At 38.5% G+C, this 20,620-nt stretch overlaps 6 protein-coding genes across 7 annotated transcripts in view; 2 read left to right on the forward strand and 4 right to left on the reverse strand.

Moving 5' to 3' along the window:
• LOC100634361 (rho GTPase-activating protein 23-like) overlaps window positions 1-10,087 on the reverse strand; it is a 12,355-nt gene extending 2,268 nt beyond the window's left edge. The window contains exons 1-12 of the mRNA XM_019998665.1: window positions 9,641-10,087; window positions 6,993-7,292; window positions 6,208-6,376; window positions 5,962-6,040; window positions 5,625-5,679; window positions 3,506-5,287; window positions 3,115-3,258; window positions 2,498-2,617; window positions 2,280-2,378; window positions 2,123-2,216; window positions 1,512-1,660; window positions 1,189-1,414 (exon numbers count right to left, since the gene is read on the reverse strand). Coding sequence (XP_019854224.1) covers window positions 1,189-1,414; window positions 1,512-1,660; window positions 2,123-2,216; window positions 2,280-2,378; window positions 2,498-2,617; window positions 3,115-3,258; window positions 3,506-5,287; window positions 5,625-5,679; window positions 5,962-6,040; window positions 6,208-6,376; window positions 6,993-7,292; window positions 9,641-9,988 — 3,565 coding nt within the window. The 5' untranslated portion in view covers window positions 9,989-10,087. The remainder of the gene's footprint in view (window positions 1-1,188; window positions 1,415-1,511; window positions 1,661-2,122; window positions 2,217-2,279; window positions 2,379-2,497; window positions 2,618-3,114; window positions 3,259-3,505; window positions 5,288-5,624; window positions 5,680-5,961; window positions 6,041-6,207; window positions 6,377-6,992; window positions 7,293-9,640) is intronic.
• Window positions 10,088-10,135: 48 nt separating this feature from the next.
• On the reverse strand, window positions 10,136-12,119 carry LOC100634485 (N-glycosylase/DNA lyase-like). Its single transcript, XM_011406804.2, has 4 exons — window positions 11,929-12,119; window positions 10,641-11,335; window positions 10,395-10,444; window positions 10,136-10,265 (listed from the first exon to the last, which is right to left on the reverse strand). Exons 1-4 carry the CDS (start codon window positions 12,081-12,083, stop codon window positions 10,227-10,229), a joined length of 939 nt encoding a protein of 312 aa, XP_011405106.1. The 5' UTR covers window positions 12,084-12,119; the 3' UTR covers window positions 10,136-10,226.
• Window positions 12,120-12,136: 17 nt separating this feature from the next.
• Window positions 12,137-17,018, forward strand: LOC100634611 (cysteine--tRNA ligase, cytoplasmic-like). The gene is made up of 21 exons (XM_019998666.1): window positions 12,137-12,299; window positions 12,357-12,421; window positions 12,506-12,594; window positions 12,675-12,771; window positions 12,833-12,931; window positions 12,999-13,064; window positions 13,333-13,386; window positions 13,461-13,514; window positions 13,788-13,877; window positions 13,938-14,026; window positions 14,363-14,484; window positions 14,538-14,691; window positions 15,085-15,172; window positions 15,238-15,471; window positions 15,748-15,845; window positions 15,913-16,159; window positions 16,246-16,324; window positions 16,374-16,454; window positions 16,509-16,573; window positions 16,641-16,700; window positions 16,765-17,018. Exons 1-21 carry the CDS (start codon window positions 12,200-12,202, stop codon window positions 16,957-16,959), a joined length of 2,226 nt encoding a protein of 741 aa, XP_019854225.1. The 5' UTR covers window positions 12,137-12,199; the 3' UTR covers window positions 16,960-17,018.
• On the reverse strand, window positions 16,961-18,042 carry LOC109583363 (uncharacterized). 2 transcript variants are annotated; one of them, XM_019998674.1, is made up of 2 exons: window positions 17,516-18,029; window positions 16,961-17,186 (listed from the first exon to the last, which is right to left on the reverse strand). In XM_019998674.1, exons 1-2 carry the CDS (start codon window positions 17,616-17,618, stop codon window positions 16,972-16,974), a joined length of 318 nt encoding a protein of 105 aa, XP_019854233.1. In that variant the 5' UTR covers window positions 17,619-18,029; the 3' UTR covers window positions 16,961-16,971. The 2 variants fall into 2 exon arrangements, 1 of the variants encoding a protein (XP_019854233.1); XR_002185490.1 differs by having other exon boundaries at window positions 17,159-17,454; window positions 17,516-18,042.
• A 131-nt stretch (window positions 18,043-18,173) lies between these two features.
• LOC100633217 (MORN repeat-containing protein 4-like) lies at window positions 18,174-19,632 on the forward strand. Its single transcript, XM_003387903.2, has 2 exons — window positions 18,174-18,490; window positions 19,303-19,632. The coding sequence occupies exons 1-2, from the start codon at window positions 18,230-18,232 to the stop codon at window positions 19,486-19,488; spliced, it is 447 nt and encodes a 148-aa protein (XP_003387951.1). The 5' UTR covers window positions 18,174-18,229; the 3' UTR covers window positions 19,489-19,632.
• Window positions 19,633-19,679: 47 nt separating this feature from the next.
• LOC109583362 (WW domain-binding protein 1-like) lies at window positions 19,680-20,598 on the reverse strand. Its single transcript, XM_019998673.1, has 5 exons — window positions 20,477-20,598; window positions 20,373-20,419; window positions 20,267-20,329; window positions 20,089-20,213; window positions 19,680-20,042 (listed from the first exon to the last, which is right to left on the reverse strand). The coding sequence occupies exons 1-5, from the start codon at window positions 20,534-20,536 to the stop codon at window positions 19,792-19,794; spliced, it is 546 nt and encodes a 181-aa protein (XP_019854232.1). The 5' UTR covers window positions 20,537-20,598; the 3' UTR covers window positions 19,680-19,791.
• Window positions 20,599-20,620: the final 22 nt, after the last annotated feature.

Here is a 20,620-nt window from a genome sequence, read left to right on the forward strand (position 1 = left end):
ATTATTAAGATAAAAAATCCCACCTAGCCATTTTTGGCAAAATAAGGCCAAAGTCTCCATACAGGGCTATAGCCCAATTATGGAGCAACATTAAAAAAGTGTGTAGAAATGCTTTTAAAAGGAAAATCTTGCACCTTGATAAGTTTTTACTTGCTCCTTAATGAGTTTAAGACAAATTTATAGTGTAATTATATTTATTGTGTACATTCAAATATAAACAAATAAATAAATAAATAGTAATGACGTGGGAGGACTAATGACAGTGCATATTACCAAAGGATGCTATAGGAAGGAGCGGTACAATGAGTGGGAGTTGATAGTAAGTAGTGGGTCTTAGTTATGAGTAAAAAGCTTTGTAAGTGTCTGCTGTGTGGGTACAATCTTGTATCATTATCAAATTAACTAGTCGAATGCAATGCATTAATGGGGCGAGCTTGAGTCATTCGTGGTATTGCGCTGACTCTGCTGCTAGCTAGACTGCTTTTATTAAATCTTGAATCTGGGATGCCATCATAACCCTCTGAGCTGAGCAAGAAGAAGAGCATCCTTTTCATTCCAGCTAGGTCGTTGAGGTTGATCTCGAGCTTTCTTCTTGCTTCATACATGCACATGTGTTTTTACAATATTTCATTAGAATGAGCTACTGCATTAGACCATTGACAGATAAATAGATAGCAGTGCACACATGGGGTGTGACCAGAAGATGGGCGTGACTGCAGACATACACATACATACATACATACATACATACATACATACATACATGTACATACAGAAGACTCCTGCTACAGTGGGGCTTGCCCAATCTCGCCCCAATAAAGCTATGAGTAATAGCAAAGTGAACAAGTAGAGAATAAGGTATGTTTGAAGAGAAATAAATGGATTATAACATCAATAGCGACTGCTAGGATGAACATCAAAGGAAATAATTGATAATAATAGCCAGGACACATTACAATGGATAATAATAGCCACGACTCATGAACTTCAGATGAAACAATGACAATTAAAGGAGTGTGAGCCAAAATGATGCAATCAAATATTCTTTGATAAAACATGCACGTACAATTACAAGGAATGAGATCTAAATGTATTTTGGCAAAATAACTAGCAATTTTCCAGGGACAAAAATGTCAATAATTTCCTCTCATTATAAACAAATTAATGCATAGCCGATCCCTTCCTTACCGTTAGGCACAATCGGGTTGGGCAGTTCTTTAAGAAACTTCTTGAGTATAGCAGTGAGAACGTGAGGATCATTCTGATCTCTTAAAAGGTCAAAGCGCCCTTTGTTGAGCTCTTCAGCAAGAACCCTAACCTGTCCGATAGGACCAGCTAGTCGATACAACCCCTCAGTATCCAACCACTTTGACTCCAGCTCTGTCAGACACACTGTCATGACTAGTGGTACATACTGTGAAGGGAAGACAGAGGAAAAGGAGAGAGAAAGGAGAAGTGTGTACAGTAATAAAGTGGATAGAATTAAAGCTCATTTTTATTTTTGAGCATACTTTGTTATCATCAGAGAAGGGACACTCTTCTATTGGCAAGCCAAAGGTATTAGCAAAGACTGCATCAACATTATCAACTTCAGAGTCCTTCCTTGCTGGATTGAGAGTCCTTTTCAATCTTTCAAGAAGAACCTCACGAGAACGTTTGTCTAGTGAGAAAGAGAAAGAGAGTGATACTATCATAACTCAGTAAAATCAAGAATAGACAATATCACTGTACATTCACTATAGTACAGGAACTTTGGCCTAATTTTTGAGCAACTTCAAAAATTCATTAAAAATCCATATTTAATCGTAATTAGTTCCAACTTTCCACACAACATAAGAACATGTATATGCATAAGAAAAAATTATAAAAATAGAGAATTCTCTTCTTTTCATTTTTGGCAAAATTTGGCAAAAAACCCCTGTACTATAGCACAGAGATTTTTGTCCAATTTTTGAGCAACTTAAAAAATTTGTAAAAATCTATACTTTATTATAATTAGTCTAAACTTTCTACACAACATAAGAACATGTACATGTATTATGCATAAAAAATACAACAAATGTTGAATTCTCTCCTTTTCATTTTTGACAAAATACTATCTACTAATGCTACAGTTATTAACCTTTATCAGATTTCTTTGGCGGCTGTGGTGTTCTAGTTCTACGTATTTTGGTCTTTTCTTTTTTAGTCTTTGAAGGCTCTTCTTGAGATGGTCTCTACAATAAGAGAGAGAAACAAAAATCACTATAAATACTTTTATTATATTAAAATATATTTACAGTGAGCAGAGTAGGAGGGAGTGGTCCAAGTCGCTGAATGTGCCTGTTTAAGTTGTGAATGATCCTCATCCATCTCATCATGGCTTCCTCATTCTCAGCCTAATGACAACAAATTGAATAATTCCAAACTACACATACTATGCAAGATATTATTATTATTAGTGCTATATCCTTTAAATCACACACCATCAAAGCTACCAGTACATACATGTACTTACCTGAATGAGACACTCTGATCCAGTCACAAAGGTAAGTCTGAAAGTATGCTTCTTTCTCGGTAGGACAGTGACAACACACTGTCTGAGATCAAGCGATGGCTCATTAGTAAGACGTTGTCCCTAAGATAATTTAATAAAATGTCATTTCATTTTTAAGAAATGATGTATGGGCCATGACTTTTAATATGCCATATACAGTTAATAATAAAAAGGCAAGTAATATTGATGGAAGAGGTACTGTATGCAATAGTGATGCACTAACTAATGTAATGTTTTGTAACATTTACTGAGGAGTCAAATCATCAAAATATTCACTGTAATTGACACAAGAGTCACACTGGCTCACACACACACACACACACACACACACACACACGTCACAACAAAACAAATGCATGTGGGACATTATTAAAACAATTAAGGAACATTCTAACACTATCACACCCAGTGCATAGCTATAGGCCAACCCATTGTTTGTAATTGAATACAATCCAAACTGATATGAGGATGCTGTTGTATTGAAAAATGATTATCAAAGTCAGCCACCATTAGATTTATCTCATTGATCGTAGCATGGGAATTACTACAAATAACAGTGAGTGGGTGAGAGCTCTTACTGTCAGTGCATCTTGTACACTCCCATAGAACACCATCCAGTGTCCTTGGATTGCAGCATAGATTGACTTCCAGGACCTCTCTGAGGGTTTCCTGCCTCCTTGAGCTCTCTCCTGCTTCTTGTGAATAGGACCATGGAACACAGACTAGAGGAGGAGCAAATAATAATAATAAATATAATATAATAATAACAATAATAAATTCAATATTATCACTTTGTTTTTGTGCTAGTTCTATATAATTAAAATAGTAAAAAAAATAGTATGGAAATAGTCAATTCTTAAGTTATGCATATACATGTACATGTACATGTACTTTACAGGTACTTCCAGTCATAATGCAATAGATACAGTGTACCGGATAGGATGTACATGTACATGTATGTCTACTTACATTAATTTTCCCCACTGGCTTCCTCTCATCAAAAGAGAAGGTTTTCCGTGCTGGTATTTTCCCTCTCCCTCCTCCTTCATTCTCTTCACTGATTTTATTCTGAGTAGAGAGTAGCTTCCCTCTGTGATAAGAAGAGCCAGTAGCTGATAAATCAACTGATCCAGTGAAGGACTGTGACCTAGGGTGATCCTCTTCAACATGATGCAGTCTCTCATCATCACTCAGTGATACACTCCCTCTATCATCACTAGTATTAAATATAAGTCCTTTTCTTCTGTCCGTGAAGAGTGGTGACTTAGTAGCCACAGTCACCCCTGTAGTGTTACCACCAGCTAGTACAAAACTGTCTTGAGAGTGTCCACGTAGTGTTATTGTATCTGATGAATCATCAGTTAGTTGTGTTGATACTGAGGTGCTCCTCTGGTATCGTCTCTCTGCTCCCATCTTTGAGAATGAGCGAGTATCAGTTGGGACGGGAAGGTTTTCACGTGAGATCCTCCGAGCAGAAGAGTTTGATCCAGCCTGAGTGATAGGAGGCACGTCCTTCTCCTCTACGCCTCCTCTAGACCTAGTCTGGTGTAGCCTCTCTCTTTGATTACGATAAGAGCGTCCCCCAGCGTGACTCCTACCACCTTTAGCAGGAGTCACTCCATTACTACTCTCCCCAGAGAGGTTGTTGCCCTGGGATTCATCAGAGCCATTAGTAGGGGCACTGGTTGATTTCAGAGGAGGTACCACTACTGGATACTGTAGTCTACGTGTAGCTAGTGCTGGGCGTGCTACCGGAGGTTGTTCTGTGGTGTGTTTATTAGTAACTCTCTGTCTCTGTTTCTCTGCTAGTGTTAGGTTCTCAATCGAGTTCCCTACTTTAGTAAGTGCCTCTAGAGAGGATCCCTTAATCTTAATGCGTCCAAGGTCAGTGCTAGAGCTCCTCTGTCCTATACTTTGACTGGAAGGGACTGTGGGACCTTTCACGCTTAGCTTATCAAGAGCTGACGTAGAGCAGGCCTGTGCTACACCCAGGGAGCTAGTCTTTGATAACTTGCGATGAGAAGAGGAGGAATTAGAGGAGCCGGACCCGGTTAGGTTCTTGAAGGTCTGTTTAATTTTACGAGCAAATTTACTTGGACTGTTGCTCCTAACAGGCTGGGGGACATACTCCCCACTCTGAGACATGAGGGAGGAGGAGGAGGGGTCACTCGTCTTGTTCATACCCACCGGGAGTGAGTAGGTGAATCCTTTGACATCATCATCTTCTTCAGTAGCAGCTGCCCCGGGAAACCACACGACCTCTCTCTCCTCCACTCTCTCGTTCTCTTGTGACAGCCAATCCTGTGGGGAGCCATCTATGAAATTATTACCATCTTTTTGAGTGTATATCTTCCGCTGTCTGAGGGGACTGGGAACTACAGGAATATCGGCAAGGGACCCGGATATTAATAAGTCATCATTGGATGAGCTGTAACCTTCGGATGCAAAGGAGTTGTTGGAGCTATGGTTGGTCGGTTGAGAGGGTAAGAGAGTATCACTGCCGTGAAGATAAGAGTCTAGCTCAGAGGTGATGCGGTGGATGAGTGTCTCGTCTGCTGAAATGGGACGGGATAAACGAGGAGGCTTGAGATGATAGTCTACATCTTCTTCTTCTTCTTCTTCTTCCTCCTCCTCCTCCTCCTCTTCCTCTTCATTTTGTGTCATTTTTACTATCAAGTCAGTGACTAGTATCTTCTCTGATGAAGCCCGTGAGTATTCACCAGGCTCACCTTGAACATACTGTGGGTATAACTATAGAATAGTTTAAAGAGAAAGAGAGAGAGAGGAAGAAAAGGGGGAGGGAAAAAGAGAGGGAAGGGAAGGGAGAGAGAGAGAGAGAGAGAGAGAGAGAGAGAGAGAGAGAGAGAGAGAGAGAGAGAGATACAATGCACTAAGAGTTAAAGAGGAGTGTTGGTTAGATACATACATCAAAGTGAGCTAAATTCCACTAGACTAGAGGAACATGTGTACGTGTGTGTGTGGGCATACATTACTTCATGTGAACAATGTACATGCATCATGAGTGTAGACACATGAATGAGTGAACAAGCTAGCGTCCATACATGTATAATAGTGTGCGTGTACTTACGAATAGGAGATCATCGTGTTGCTCAGGAGTAGCACAAAGTGTCAATCTGGGACCACTAGAATGCAATAAATATACAAGTTATCAGCATGACACACACGCATGAATCAGTACTGGGAAAATAAAACTAAACCTATGATTATGAAAACACTACTAAACTTTTAGAAAAACTACAACAGGCAGATGAATATGTGGTGTCAATAATTATTATCATTTTAGAAACACGTACAAGTACACATATATGTCAATGTACATTATTAAAGCAATTTTAGAAACATGTATACATTGGCTGCATATCTCAGGAATTAGGTATGAATACTCAATAGTTGAGATAATTTACCTTTTTGATATTATACTGGAAATATCCTGTGTAGTGCAGCCACTAACCACTTGACCATTTATTGAGTAAAGTATGTCACCTAAGTTAAACAAATAAGACAGTAAACCAATTACTAGCACTCATGGTAATGTAAAAGGAATTTCTCATTCACTGTAGCGTATTTTGACTAGCTCGGTCATGCAAAAACCACAAATGTACAGATTTACCAGAAATAGTCAAAAAATAATTTTAAAATATTTAGCTTACCAGTTTGCAGTCCAGCTCGCTCAGCTGGTCCCCCAGGAAGTACCGAATGTACAAACAATGTCGACATCCTCAGAGTGTCAAAGAGATCAGAGGAGGAGTGGGTGGAGGATCGCGAGGCACTTCTGGAATCATTCTGTGAGCTGTCCTCACTACCAGAATTCTCAGAACGCTATAAAAACAAAGTGCAAGTATATGATAGACACAATACAAATAGCCAGAAAAAAAAGGGAATTTAGGAGGATGTGAAAAAACAAAGTACAACAATACCATATTACAGGGGTTACATTTCACTGGAAATAAATTTTGCTAATTTTGTATTTTCATTAAATTCGCAAAATTAAATTCCACAAAAGAGGTGTGGCACACTAGGAAAAATGGCTGCAGAAGGTAAGATTCGTAATAATTTATACCAACAAATAGCAAATCTGGACAAATTTGCAAAATTTTCTACCAATAAAATAAAACCACTATACGATATAATGGAAGCATAAGTAGAAAGTGAATGAAGGAGATGGAGGGACTGTGGAAGGATGGGGGGGGGGATGGTGGGCAGTGTGAGTCATTGAAAAATAACAACAACACAAGTGCATTAGGTAGAATAAGAGTGGGGGAGGTATGAACATAAAGTCATGATCTCTAAAAGATAACAAGTGAAGTAAAGAGATGTCTATGGAGCACAAATAAATAACACAAAACCAAAACTTGATAAACAACCAGGTTATGGGTAATATCCATGCATGTACGCAATGTACTGTAATGGTGTTTTGAAATTTGAATAGACTCACTGGTACATTAGCAATAACTGTAAAATGTCTTAAGATGAAACCAAAATCTCCCTCTTCATTGCAGCTAAGTGACATGGTGGTGAGGTCTTCCCTTGAACTGCCAGGAGAGGGACTCCGCCCCATTGAGAGCTCCATCAGGGAAGGAAATAAACCAAAACTAGTCGAGTCTTCATCGTCGTTGTCTTCTATTTCTCCGTCTCCTTCGATATTGAAATCATCTCCATCCAGGGTGAATGCAGTCGAATATTCGTTCATTAGTAGAAGGTCATTCAGATCACATACATCTACTGATGTTGAATACTACAGGGGAACAAGAATGAAGAGAGAAAGAGAAAAAGAAAAGGAAGGAGAAAGAGAGAGGGGGAAAGGAAGAGGTTGGGAGAATATAAAAGTAAAGAATCTGACACACCATACACTCCCCAATGGAGTTTGCATACAACACACACACCATGTACAAGTGATATAAGCATGTTCAAAGAATAATGGCAGTAATCTTTTCAAACTGAAGCCTTTTCTTAGTCTAATTAAGCATATGCATATTAGGAGTGCCTGGAGCTCATTAAAATGTCACTGAATACAAACTGAATACTGTGAAGAGTTGAGATCTAAGGTCAATTATTGGACCCTGCCATAGAAATGCAGGCCATTACCAGCTGATGCATAAAATGAAAACTGATTAAAAGAGGAATGGGGGATGACCACTGCTAAATAAAATAAAAATAAGATTAAAAATAAAGTACTACCATACCACCAACCACAGGTGCTTGTACATTCAATTGAAGATTATGTACTAGTCATTAACAGACAAAGTGTCATCATTCACAGTCTTTGTGCTACTGATGCACTTGCTCACCCTCTCCTTCTCTCATCCTCCCACAGTCAATAAGGCTCAAAGTCTGATATCATCATTCATGAATACGTAAGATTACTCTATTGTAACACAAGCGACAAGTAACCTTAGCATAGATGCATAACTCCAAGCCACTTCATAAGCATATCAATATACTACACTGATACTTAGCTATTGAAAACAACACTCTCCCACACACACAAACCTTCATACATACACATATACAGTATAACCTCTTAATGGATTTTGGGTATGATCATTCCCTAAGTTTGCCTGTGACTAAATGTGGCAGTGAATGCAACTAACTACTCTAACTCTGTGTGTGTGAAGAGGGCACATTCCTTTATGTATGTTTGTATGCATATGTACATTTTGTATGTACTGTATGCATGTACATGTACATGTATGTGTGTAACTACGTATGCATCTGATGCATGCTGCTGCAGGATGAGATCCAGGCATACCAACTTAAATGTGTGACACATGTTAGAGTCTATAGGAGCTAAGTCATAGATTAAAATAATTCACCAATTAGCCCCCTCTTGTAATCTAAAGGAGAAAAGATATGTGGACAAAGTGTACACGCTTTATCTCTAAAGGGAAACAAGTCCTGTTTGTGATGATAACAGTCAGAAAGAGCCTGTATAGCAGCATGTAATGCAGGCAAACAGCCAATACAAACTTCATCATGTTAATACCATTGATCCTGTATTGAGACAAACAGGGTCAGACACACACACAAACATGTATTGCTATGATCCTGAAAGCGATTATGAAAGGGACACTCCTGTACACACTAGACTAGAGCCATAACATGACTATTGCTACAATAAGTGTGAGCGTGTGAGACTAAGCTAGGGCTAAAGGGCGACTGCCATCAGAGCAGAGAGTACACATTACTGACATATTTATAACTCTATAAGACTATAAGGAGAGAGGGGGAGGAAAGCAAATTGTTATTTTAGTGTAGACTGTGCACACTCAGAGCTATTCTTAAATGAACGTTAAGGGTCAGCAAAGGATAAAGCTTTTATTACAGACGGAGCTACGTCCTATTGTCTTTGAATCAGTGATAGCATTATTTGATATGGAAACAAGCAGATGCAATCTAGTGAATGATACTCTTACTAGCTATCCCGACTCGATTACTACAAGGTACATACACACACACCACACACACACACATACACACACACACACACACACACACACACACACATACAACAGTAGTGGTACAGTGCACGGAGTGCATACAAATGTCAATAGTAGACAAAGACACACACATTGTCTGAGAAGGCAGGTTACAATAATACTGATATTCAGAGCATTCCAAGCTCGTGAATGATGGCTCCTGAACGTGAATAATACTACAAGAGAGCCCAGAGGTCCACAGGGTAGTTTATTCATATGCTATACTGCATGCAAAATTCAAGGGCAGGGCAATATGATAATCAAGTTTAAAAGGACTCAAACTCAATAGAAAGCAATTGAAATGTACAGTACAAAATGTTATTACCCTCTCACAGCATATGGGCTGCATCATATTCTCAAATCCAATATTATATATAATACAGTTAATACAGAGCCAGACATGGAAAGGTAGTAATACATGCTAATTGTGAAACACTTTTTTAGTGTCTAGCAATGTAAGGAAAGTGCTAATCTACAAGCCTCTCTCTCTCTCTCTCTCCCCACACTGACATTAGATATCTACTGGTAGCTACTAATACAATGGAAGAATGCGAGACATTAATAAACACACACACACACACACACACACACAAAAATTGAGACTTACATTTTCATCGTCTTCACTAAATCTTGTGAAGACATTATTCCCAACTCCAGCAGAAAGTTCGCCTCTAGTGTAGCCATTATCGACAGTCAAGTACCAGTACTTTGGGAAAGAGGGCATGCAGGAGGGATCTCGCAGCGTCTCCTTGGACATTATACGACCCGACTCAGCCTCGTGTAGAGCGAACCGTGAGCCAGAGGAGAGGCGAAACGAGGCTCTTATAGAGTCCCAGAGCTCCTCTGAGGCCTTCTCTATATCATCATCACTGAGCTCTAGGGATGGGCCGACGTTAATTCTGAAGGGACCCTCGCGTCCCTCATAGCTGACTATAATGACAGGGGAAGAGGTCATACTAGAGCAGCCCAGGAAAAGCTGCTGTTGTCTAGTCGTTTCTGATACCAAAATATGCTCTTCTATCCTGCTATCCCTGTTTATTGAGAGTAGATGCTGTACTGTGTAGACAGTGAACACTCCTCCACAGGTAAAAATAAAATTGCATTCCTCAAATTCCACAGGGTATAATATCTAATAATGTTAACATATAATATACACAGACTTAAACTGAACCAATATAAGTTCATTTCATCATTTATTTTCTCCCTTTTGATATTTCTCTCCTAAACAACACCTAACAGAAAGAAAGAGCATCGATACATTACGTCCATTGGGAGTGCATGCTGTTGTTGCTATAGTATTTCAATAAAATTCAGTTTCAGAGTGTAATGATAAGTTATGACTGGACATTGGTTTCACTTACAGCCTGAGCAATCCCTGCATAGCTACCATATCGACTTCTAAACATGTCACCTGCAAATGTAAACATTAATAATAAGATCACAAGACCATCATTCCCTCCAATCATTTTTAATAATTTCCCTAATACAATACTCTAGCACTGCGTGTATGTACATGTACATTGTATAAATTTTCAAAATATTACTTTCAAATACACATGTGTTCTTAGTGGAAAAGAAAAAGTCATAACAATCTTTCAATCATTTACCTATCTCCTTGTAGAGTGCTATTGACAGGTTTTTCCCTGCACCTTTAAAGCCATACAGTCTCTCTGAGACCCGCCACATGTGAACATCAACGGGTACAGCCTCGTACTTCCGTAGTCCCATGAGACACACACAATCAGAGACCTTAGGACCCACCCCTGGAATAATCTGAAGGGCTTCCCAAGCCTCGAGATAACTGAGATCCTGGAGGGACTCAAGCCAGTTGCTAGGCTGAGAGGACAAGTAGCTCACAGCTCCAGAAACATACTTAGCTCTGTAGCCAAATCCTAATTCACGTAGTTTATCCTCAAGGCCAGGACGGGAGAGAGACTCAACTGAAGGAAAGGAATAGAACTCTGTTCCTCTGTGGGTTCCTAGCGAGGCTCCAAAGTGTCTTGAGAGTCTATTGATCATTAGTGATATACGGGATATATTGTTATTTGATGAACATATAAATGATATTAGGGTCTCCAGGGGATCTTGACCCAATATTCGAACACCGGGACACTCATGACAAACCTCGCGCATTGTCTCATCAACCTCCGACCAATCAGAATAGAGCTTTGATAGTGAGATTGTGTCTAGTTGAAAATATTCTTTGAGTGTCAACAAATCTTCTTCATTGGAACTAGACGTCGTTTTGACGCTGTGAACGTGATATTTTAATTCATTTTCTGTTTGCTGTAGAATGAAGACCCTTTAAAATATGACGAGATTATTTTAATGCATACCGTAATTTCTCTAAATATTCAGTGCTCTAAATTTAAAAACAAATAATTATTTCAAATTTTTTTACCAAAATTCATTCTAAAAATTTGTTTTAAATATTATTCCACGTGGTTCTAATTTCATCACCTACCTCTACAATACAAGAGTAGGATACTCTGAATGACCAGGTTAGAATACAGCTGGCTTAATGCTTTATGCATTAATAAATCCCTCCAAATTCGACAAAATAATTAATTTAAAAGTTTTGTAACTGCTCTCCCTCCAAAAATTCATTTTAAAAATTACAAATACAAAACTTGATGTGACAAATTTTTAGAGGAATTACGGTAATAATATTATACATGTAATGCACATTGTATATACAGCTGGAAATATTTGCTGAAATTATTATTTGCCAATTTGCATCGCTATTAAATATCTTAAAGTCATGACATGACTATTGAACGTGAGAAAAATAATACCCACCGACTCTTATTCCTCACCAACATTTCAAGTTGTACGGTGCATAATTATTATATATACATATATATAATAATTCATTAAAATTAATATTATTCTTACCTTCCTTTAATGACTCCAGACCATTCCTCAGGATCATCTCTCGTCTTATACCATCTAAATGTCTGCCCAGTTGGAAGAACATCAGCCAGTGAGAGTTCCTTCTTCTCTAGAGTAATTGTGCTCCATGACATTTTGTCCTCCTCATTTGCCGCCATATTGTTTAACCACGCCTACTATTAAAAATAGGCACTCCTGCTTTTGTATTTTAACCACCACGCCCAGTATTCTTTTTCTAATAATTTCTTTGTGTGTGCTGTCCCTGTTTCCCTGTATGTTTTTGTCGTCCATTGCTTTTGCAGGTAGAGCAGTAACTAGCAGATTAATAAATAGGAGTATTAGATATCACAAGAATTTTGTCAAAATGTCTTCAGGTAATCAGTGACTTAATCTGACCCTCTTTCACCACTCCTCTTTTTTTCTATTATCAGTTGATAGTAAAACCAGTTCAAGTAGTGAAACTCTTAAACTATACAATAGTTTATCTAGGAAAAAAGTACGATTATTAATTTGAAATGGTTGATGTACACGTACAAGTGTAAAACATTATTTTATTTAATATTTTCATTGTTGTTTTCAGGAAGAGTTTGTTCCTATGAATGGTAGAAGTGTGACATGGTATAGCTGTGGACCAACTGTATATGATGCATCACATATGGGACATGCAAGGTATGTACATGTACATGTATAATGTAATTATGTGTACTATTAATATGTACATGTACATGTATCACTTCTTATTTTCACAGGTCGTATATGGCATTTGATATCATTCGTCGTGTGATGTCTGATTATTTTGGCTATGATATATTTTATGTAATGAATGTTACTGATATTGACGACAAGGTAGTACGATATCGGTGATGATGATGATGATGATGATTGTTGTCTTTCGTTCTTCATTCAGATTATTAATCGTGCTAGACAGAATCATTTATTTGAGGAGTACAAGTCAAAAGATCATTCACTTGATGACGTTATCAGAGACTGCGACCAAGCAATAGAGGTATGATAAATTTCATAATGCTGACTGATAAGAATTAAAACAGTAACAATATTTTTTTTCACTTTAGATTTATAAAGAAAAATTGGCTCAAGAAACAGACAAGGACAAAGCATCATTGCTATCTTCTACTATTGTTAGTAATCGTTTACATGTCAAATGTAGTGTAGTGTATTGTACTACGTATAGATGTGTATTTAGCCAGGAAATTTGTTCCAAAGTACCCACATTCTCTTACATGCACATCAGGGTTTCCCACAAAGCATGCTAAGTGAGCTCAAATTTTGAGCAATTTTAAAATCCACTGACAAGAACCTGTACTGTGCCAAGATCCATGTTTATGTCATAAATTTAATAATTTTAATGTACTTTGTTGTAGTTATCACTTATTTATTATTTTACAGAAAACTGCAGTAGCTGCCGTTGAGAAAGCTCGTGATGGATCCAACACTTCTTTGGTAAGAACTAACAAACTATAGTTTAATAATTATTTCACATGCCCTTTGTCTTTTTTATAATCTCTTGATGACAGCCTGATCTAATAGATGCTGTGAGGGATCCTCTTTCCAAGTTGTTGGATCGTAAGGTAAATGAGAAAGAAGAAGAGAATGTGGGAGGGGGAATAGAAGGTATAGATACATGCAAGGTTCTGCCTAGAAAAAACTAGAGGTGGTTGGAAACTAATATTGTTCCTTTTAAACTATGTACACCATACTAGTTGACTAAAATATCATGTTCACAATTCACATTATGATTATTGATGTTAATTGCATGATTGGAACTGGTTGTTTATTAGTTGAGGTGGTTGTCCTGACCACCCCTGACCACTATAAGCAAACTATTTACATTTTCTTTATAGTATGGAGCCACAGTCACAGACCATCACATATTTGCTGCATTAACTCAGAAATGGGAGGAAGAGTATCACAATGACATGACAGCACTCAACGTATGTGGGCTTGTCACATTAATCATTATGTCTATGTACTAACTGTGTCTCTATGTACAGGTCCTTCCTCCTAATGTGCTCACACGAGTGACAGACTATGTCCCTGAGATTGTGGTATTTGTTGAGAAGATTATCAGTAATGGATACGCGTAAGACCAGTTCTCATAAGTGGACTGTTTAGCTTGCTTTAGCACACTTAGGGCTTTGGCATATTAGTAACATGGTAGCGTTACTAAGTAGGATTCTCACCCCACTTCAAAATGGCTGCCACGACTTTTGCAGTCTTTATCAAAATGAGATTTCTCCATTTTCATATGCATGCATATACTGAATATACCAATCGTAATTGGATTTTTGAAGTTACTCCAAAAGCCATGTCCTATTGTAGTACTCTTAGTCTGCTGTTCAGTCCACTTGTTGTGTTTATTGGGAAGCCCAGGTCTTAATGCAGTAGCACTCATTGCTATTATTATCATCATGTGTAGGTATGAGTCAAATGGTTCTGTGTATTTCAATACAGTGAAGTTCTCTACTTCCCCTGATCACAGATATGCTAAGCTGGTCCCTGAGAATGTTGGTGATTTGGCTGCTCTACAAGAAGGAGAAGGCAAGCTCTCATAATGGCCCATGCACTGTATATTGGCCGCTATTGTCTTGTAGGGGAACTGAGCGTATCTGCCGATAAGTTACAAGAGAAGAAGCACAAGAATGATTTTGCGTTATGGAAGGCAAGCAAACCAGGAGAACCTGCTTGGCCTAGTCCCTGGGGACCAGGTAGACCAGGATGGCATATTGAGTGCTCTGTGATGGCTTGGTAAGGATATTCCTGTGCTTTGTATTGTTTGTGTGTAACCACAACTGCCCTCCTTGTGGTAAATTGGGCTCATTAAGAGATGTACAGGGAGGTTCTTAAAAGTATCTCTTTTAGTAATTACTTTTCTTTATAGTTATGGGCTCATTAAGAGATGTACAGGGAGGTTCTTAAAAGTGTCTCTTTTAGTAATTACTTTCCTTAATGGTTTATGTTTTGGGCTCATTAAGAGTTGTACAGGGAGGTTCTTAAAAGTGTCTCTTTTAGTAATTACTTTCCTTAATGGTTTATGTTTTGGGCTCATTAAGAGTTGTACAGGGAGGTTCTTAAAAGTGTCTCTTTTAGTAAATACTTTCCTTAATGGTGTATGATTTGAGCCACCCTCTTCCTCTGTAGTGATATCCTTGGCAGTACTGCTGACATACACACTGGTGGGGTGGATTTGAAGTTTCCTCATCACGACAATGAAATTGCTCAAGTTGAAGTAAGACTTTCTTGATTATAATTCATCGCCTTCCTCTCTTCTTTCTCTTCTTCTTTCTTCCCTAGGCGTACTATGAGACAGATAATTGGATAAACTACTTCCTTCATGCCGGCCACCTCTCCATCGAAGGCTGCAAGATGTCAAAGTCTCTCAAAAACTTCATCACAATAAAAGAAGCCCTTCAGACCAATACGTCATCTCAGCTTCGACTTGCCTTCCTCACTCACCAGTGGAGCGCTACAATGGATTACTCAGTCAATGCAATGCAGGAAGCAGTTCAGACAGAGAAGGCACTAAAAGTGAGCATTGTATTATACTGTATAGTGGGAAATTTTGGAGGGAGTAAAATTGGCGAATTGCTAAAATTTAGGTGATTGGCAGATTTCAATTTGGCGAATTTGTTGCCATGTGCTATTGAGCATGCGTATAATTGCTGAAAATGGCAGATTTTTAATTTGGCGAATTTCTATCAAAACACCAATTCGCCAAATTTAATTCCCTCCAAAATTTCTTGCTATACGGTACTAAATTTCTAACATGTGCTGTACATGTGTATGCATTTGTTTTGACATTAGGAGTTCTTTCTAGTTGTGAAGGACATGGTGTGGCGTTGTCCTGAAGGAAGGAAAGGATTCTTCAAATGGACCGACTCTGAGAAAGAGCTAAACGGAAAGTAATACCCTCACTCTTACTATCTTCACTTAATATCTTAATCCTTCCCTCTTCCTCTCTTGTCATAGATTCCTAAAAATTAAGTCTTCCATTCACACTGCCCTCTGTGACTCAATTGACACTCCCACCACTCTCCGACTACTAAAGGAGCTCCTCACCCTCTCCAATACTTACATTGATGCTAAGAGAGACGACGCCAATGCTCGCCTCTTAGCTGACATAGCTCACTACATGACTTACCTTCTTAAAATCTTTGGAGTCATACCCCATGATACTGGGATTGGGTTTTCCATGAAGAAAGAAGCTGAAGGGATTGTAAGTGTATTAGTTCCTCATTGTATGTACATGGTGCATGCATCAGCCTTCGTCTGAATTTAATTCATTTACATGTTGCCTTATAGGAAGATGTAGTGATGCCTTATGCAATAGCACTGGCTGATTTTAGGGAGAAAGTACGTGAGGTGGCATTAGAAACAAAAGGTTAGTCAGTATAATCAATCATGATCAGGTCAGTTACTGTTTATTCCAGCAAAACCAGTACTTCAGCTTTGCGATTGGGTGAGGGATGAAGTGATGTTTGATTTAGGAGTTAAACTTGAAGATAAGAAAGGTTAGTACTATTACTATAATGTATTATTATTACTATTATTGTTCATCATCATAGAGAGAACTGTTGTAAAGCTTGTAGGAAAGGAGGCTCTCATTGAAGAAAGAGAAGCTGAAAAACGGGTATACTACATTATGAGCACATAATTATTATTGTATTATGTCTTACTGTAATGTGATGCTTTACTAGGCAATGGAGATCAAAAGAAAGGCCAAAGAGGAGCAGAAGAAAAAAATGGAGGAGGCCCAGGTGAGACAAATTTACTGATAAGTTTCCTTTTCATTTCATATTTCTCTCTCTTCTCTTTCACTAGCGTAAACTTGAGGCACAGGCTAGGATAGAACCGAGGGACATGTTTAAGGACCAGATGGACAAGTACTCAAAGTTTGATGATCAAGGGGTTCCTACACACGACGAAAACGGAGAGCCACTTTCAGAGAAAAAGATTAAGAAACTGTATAAACAATGGGAAGCACAGGAGAAGAAATATAATAGCTCAAAAAAGTGATATCTTTAAAAATTAATTAATTATTTTCAAGTTGATATTACTTGAATTTGTAACTGTAACTGATACACTGCTGTTAGATCTATTATTATCTTTTTGCTTAGAAATCTTGCGACATATTTTCCTTACAGCTAATGCTATTACTACAACTCCTGGTATTGATATGATGACACCAATAATCCCAAAAATCCCTTTTATATCAGAGGTACCAGTAGTAGGAGGAGTTGGGCCTGTAAAAGAAAAATGTTTCAAAGCCCATACAGAGCTGGACGCATGGCATGTTATATTTGATTTACATGGAAAATCAAAAATGCAGATGTAAACAGAAAAAAATTAGGTAGTCAAAGTCTAACAGTCCTTAATGCTGCAGATTCCTATCGGCAGCAGCTCTCTCTCTTATTCTGTTCTGGCAGAACTTATACCCCTCCCTTATCAAGACAATTAGAGTCACAGCAAATATTGCAATCTCAAGGCAAATGCCAGCTGGGTATACGTAATCTAAATCATATACAAGTATATAACCATGTTATGCACTGCTATAGAGCTATAATGGACTCACTTGTGATAATGTCTGGATTATTTGGATCAGTCGTGGGATCATCACCATCAACATGAGTGATAGTTGGGTTGGGATGAATAGATCCAGTTCTGCTTGCATCCATTGCTGTACTACTTGGACTTGGAGCGACTGAAGGAGTTGGGTCGGGACGGTGGGGGAGAAGCGGCTTGATGCCATCACCAAAAACTCTCCCGTCCAGGGGACAGTGAACTTTGCCTTCCACTTTTGGACAGCATCCCACCTTGAACGTGGTACCGAATGTCGTATAGGTGTAGTTTTGGCAATTTACTGCACAATCTCCAGAGACTAGTATCCATCGATCAATGGTAACGTTAAATCTTATCTTTATCTGGCAATCAGTGGAGTTTGGTCTCGTACATATATTAACATCTCCTTCAGCATTGAAAGAAGGACAAGAAAGACTGCTTGCAAGCTCCAGCTCTAAACAAAACTATAATCAACAAGGGAAATAAAATTAATGCTACTTACTTAAAATTAGAATGAGTAGAGACTCCACTAGTAAGCATGATATAATACTTCTCCGACTATAGGACATGGACATCACTGTGAAGAATGCCTTAGAATGGAAGAATCTCTCTCGTATCCTCAGCTCAATTTTTAATTGGGCGTGGGCTATTTTAGCCCACGTGTATTCACATGTTCCAAAGGGAGGAGGATCTAGGAGCTCTCTTTGTCAACGCCTATCGTAGCAAAATGGATCCCATCCACAAACGCATTCGTTACAGTGAAGGAGACGTTTATGAAGGCCAATGGAGTAGTGAGGGTAAAAGGGAAGGCAAGGGGAAGCTACAGATGGCTACTGGTGATCATTATAGTGGAGAATTTACAAATGGTTTCTTCCATGGGCTGGGTGTGTTGGTACATGCTGATGGAAGCAAGTATGAGGGCTCCTTTGAGCTAGGTAGATACCATGGGTACGGGATCTACACAAATTCAGATAAAACTAAATATGAGGTAAAGGATCAACGAAACTATTTATTATATTGCCTTTCTTGCCATTTAGCCTAGTTTACAATGCTGTCAAATTTTAATCAAAAGCTTGGGTAATTAAAGGGACATGTTCATGGAAATAGATACACACGTCACTGTAGAGGAAGTAAACATTGAACTGGGCATACAGCAGACTGTAAATTAATAGCTATACCATACAAGATGATTATTGGTGGGAGTAATATTTGGCGAATTTACCTGTGGAAAGAAATCGGCGAATTTTATGTTTGCGATTTTGTGCCGTGTGCCATTGAGCATGCTCAGTTTGAAACAAAATGGTGGATTTTGTATTGGCAATTTCTTCCTAGAACCGGCAATCGCCAATATTAATTCCTCACCAATAAATCATCTTGTATGGTAACATGTGTTTAGACACATATAGAGAGTACAGACAGAACAATCAGGTGTAGAACCAGGAGTAGGCATCTGTAGAACACTTCTTTCGACCAGTATTAGCTCTTTTACCATCCCAAAACACTTTTTAGTGAAGAAACACCAAGAACATTTACAAGTAGCCACTTGAATAGCCATTTTGCCTTAATTTTAGGGGCATGGCCACACATTAAGAATAGTTATCAACACTATATGTCATCATCAATGATGTCATCTTGAAAAACAGGCCACTTTTCAAGATGATGTGCTTCCGTGAATGTGTCCCTTTAACCTTTTGATGCACGCTTTACACTAGAATAGAATGAAATCCTCTTATAGCATCAATGTAATGTCAAGACTAGCATAATATTGTAAACCATCCTTTACTCACCTCTTTATTTTAGGGTCAGTTTTTACAAGGATCTGTCAAGGGTTTTGGTCTAATCACGTTTGAAGATGGTTCTCACGGGCAACCGAAGAATGAGGGAAAGTTTGAAGGCTTTGAGCTAGTTCAGAGATGCTTGGCTGCTACAGCAGTACAGAAAGCAAGGCAGTCTGCAGCTGACGCCAGAAGTATGCAAATGCAATAGAAATTCAACAATGCAATTTTTTAATTCAGTCATTTCTTATTAATCATGAATATTCCCCTATTCATTATTATGATCCTCCCATCTCTGACATTAGTAGTTATTCTGTTTTTACAAATCGATTACACTCTTCATTCTTTATGTTCACATAAGTGTCATATTATTTGCTGTGTCCTGACACTCATTGCTTCAGCTTTGTTGGCACACACGAATATGCAAGCTGATAACAAAAATGAAACATGCACACATACAATGAGAAATACCAAATATATCACACATTTCATAATACAATTATACAATATTAGCTTAATAGTAGGAATACGGTGGAGGTGCTGATGGTGCTGAAGGCAAAACTGCTGTATAAGCAGGTGGTCTCTCTCCTCTAGCTGGCAGCACTCGTTGAGTCTCTGCATTTTGAAGAGGGGTGGTTTCTCTGCAGCCTCCATCAAATTCTGCTGCAGCACAGTTATGACAACTATAGCTCGGGGGTGGTCTTTGACTTCGACTTGATCTAACTGACCTATTTCTATTGCATCTATTATGCCTGGCCATGGAAACTATGGACGCATATATTTTTGGATTAATAATTAAGTCCCTTTATACCTTCATTGCCACGGGATGAATATGACGTTAAATTGTGATATCCATTTCTGTGGTAGTGATAGCGATTAGCCCCACAGCCCGCACAACCACAGAGGCACATCAATACAATGAGAGCCATCAATGCCCTAACATATATCAAAATTTTATTTATTATCGTGTAAAAACTGCAGTGGCCTACCATGCATACCATAGGCTAGAATATGAACAGCAGCCTACTCCTGGGCAGCAAAATCCGGCACAGCTTTATCAAGGAAAGGTAAAGTAGTTTTTTTAGATACACTTACTGGTAGTGTTGTCCATTTGAGTCCTGACATTGCTCAATGCAATAGCTCTAGTAATAGATTAATGTTATGCATAATTTAAGCATGCTTGTGGTGTTTACTCTTACCCTGTGTGGAGCCAGTAGTAATGTGAGTAAGATCAACAGCAGCTTCTTCAGTAGAATCATGACCTTGGCGGAGTTATGAATATTGATCTCCTCTCATGAATATTATTATTGGTTGGTAGTCACGGCAACAAATAACAGAATAAC

Source organism: Amphimedon queenslandica, unplaced genomic scaffold, assembly GCF_000090795.2.
Source record: "Amphimedon queenslandica unplaced genomic scaffold, v1.1 AMPQUscaffold_13310, whole genome shotgun sequence".
NCBI classification, from domain to species: Eukaryota; Metazoa; Porifera; class Demospongiae; order Haplosclerida; family Niphatidae; genus Amphimedon; species Amphimedon queenslandica.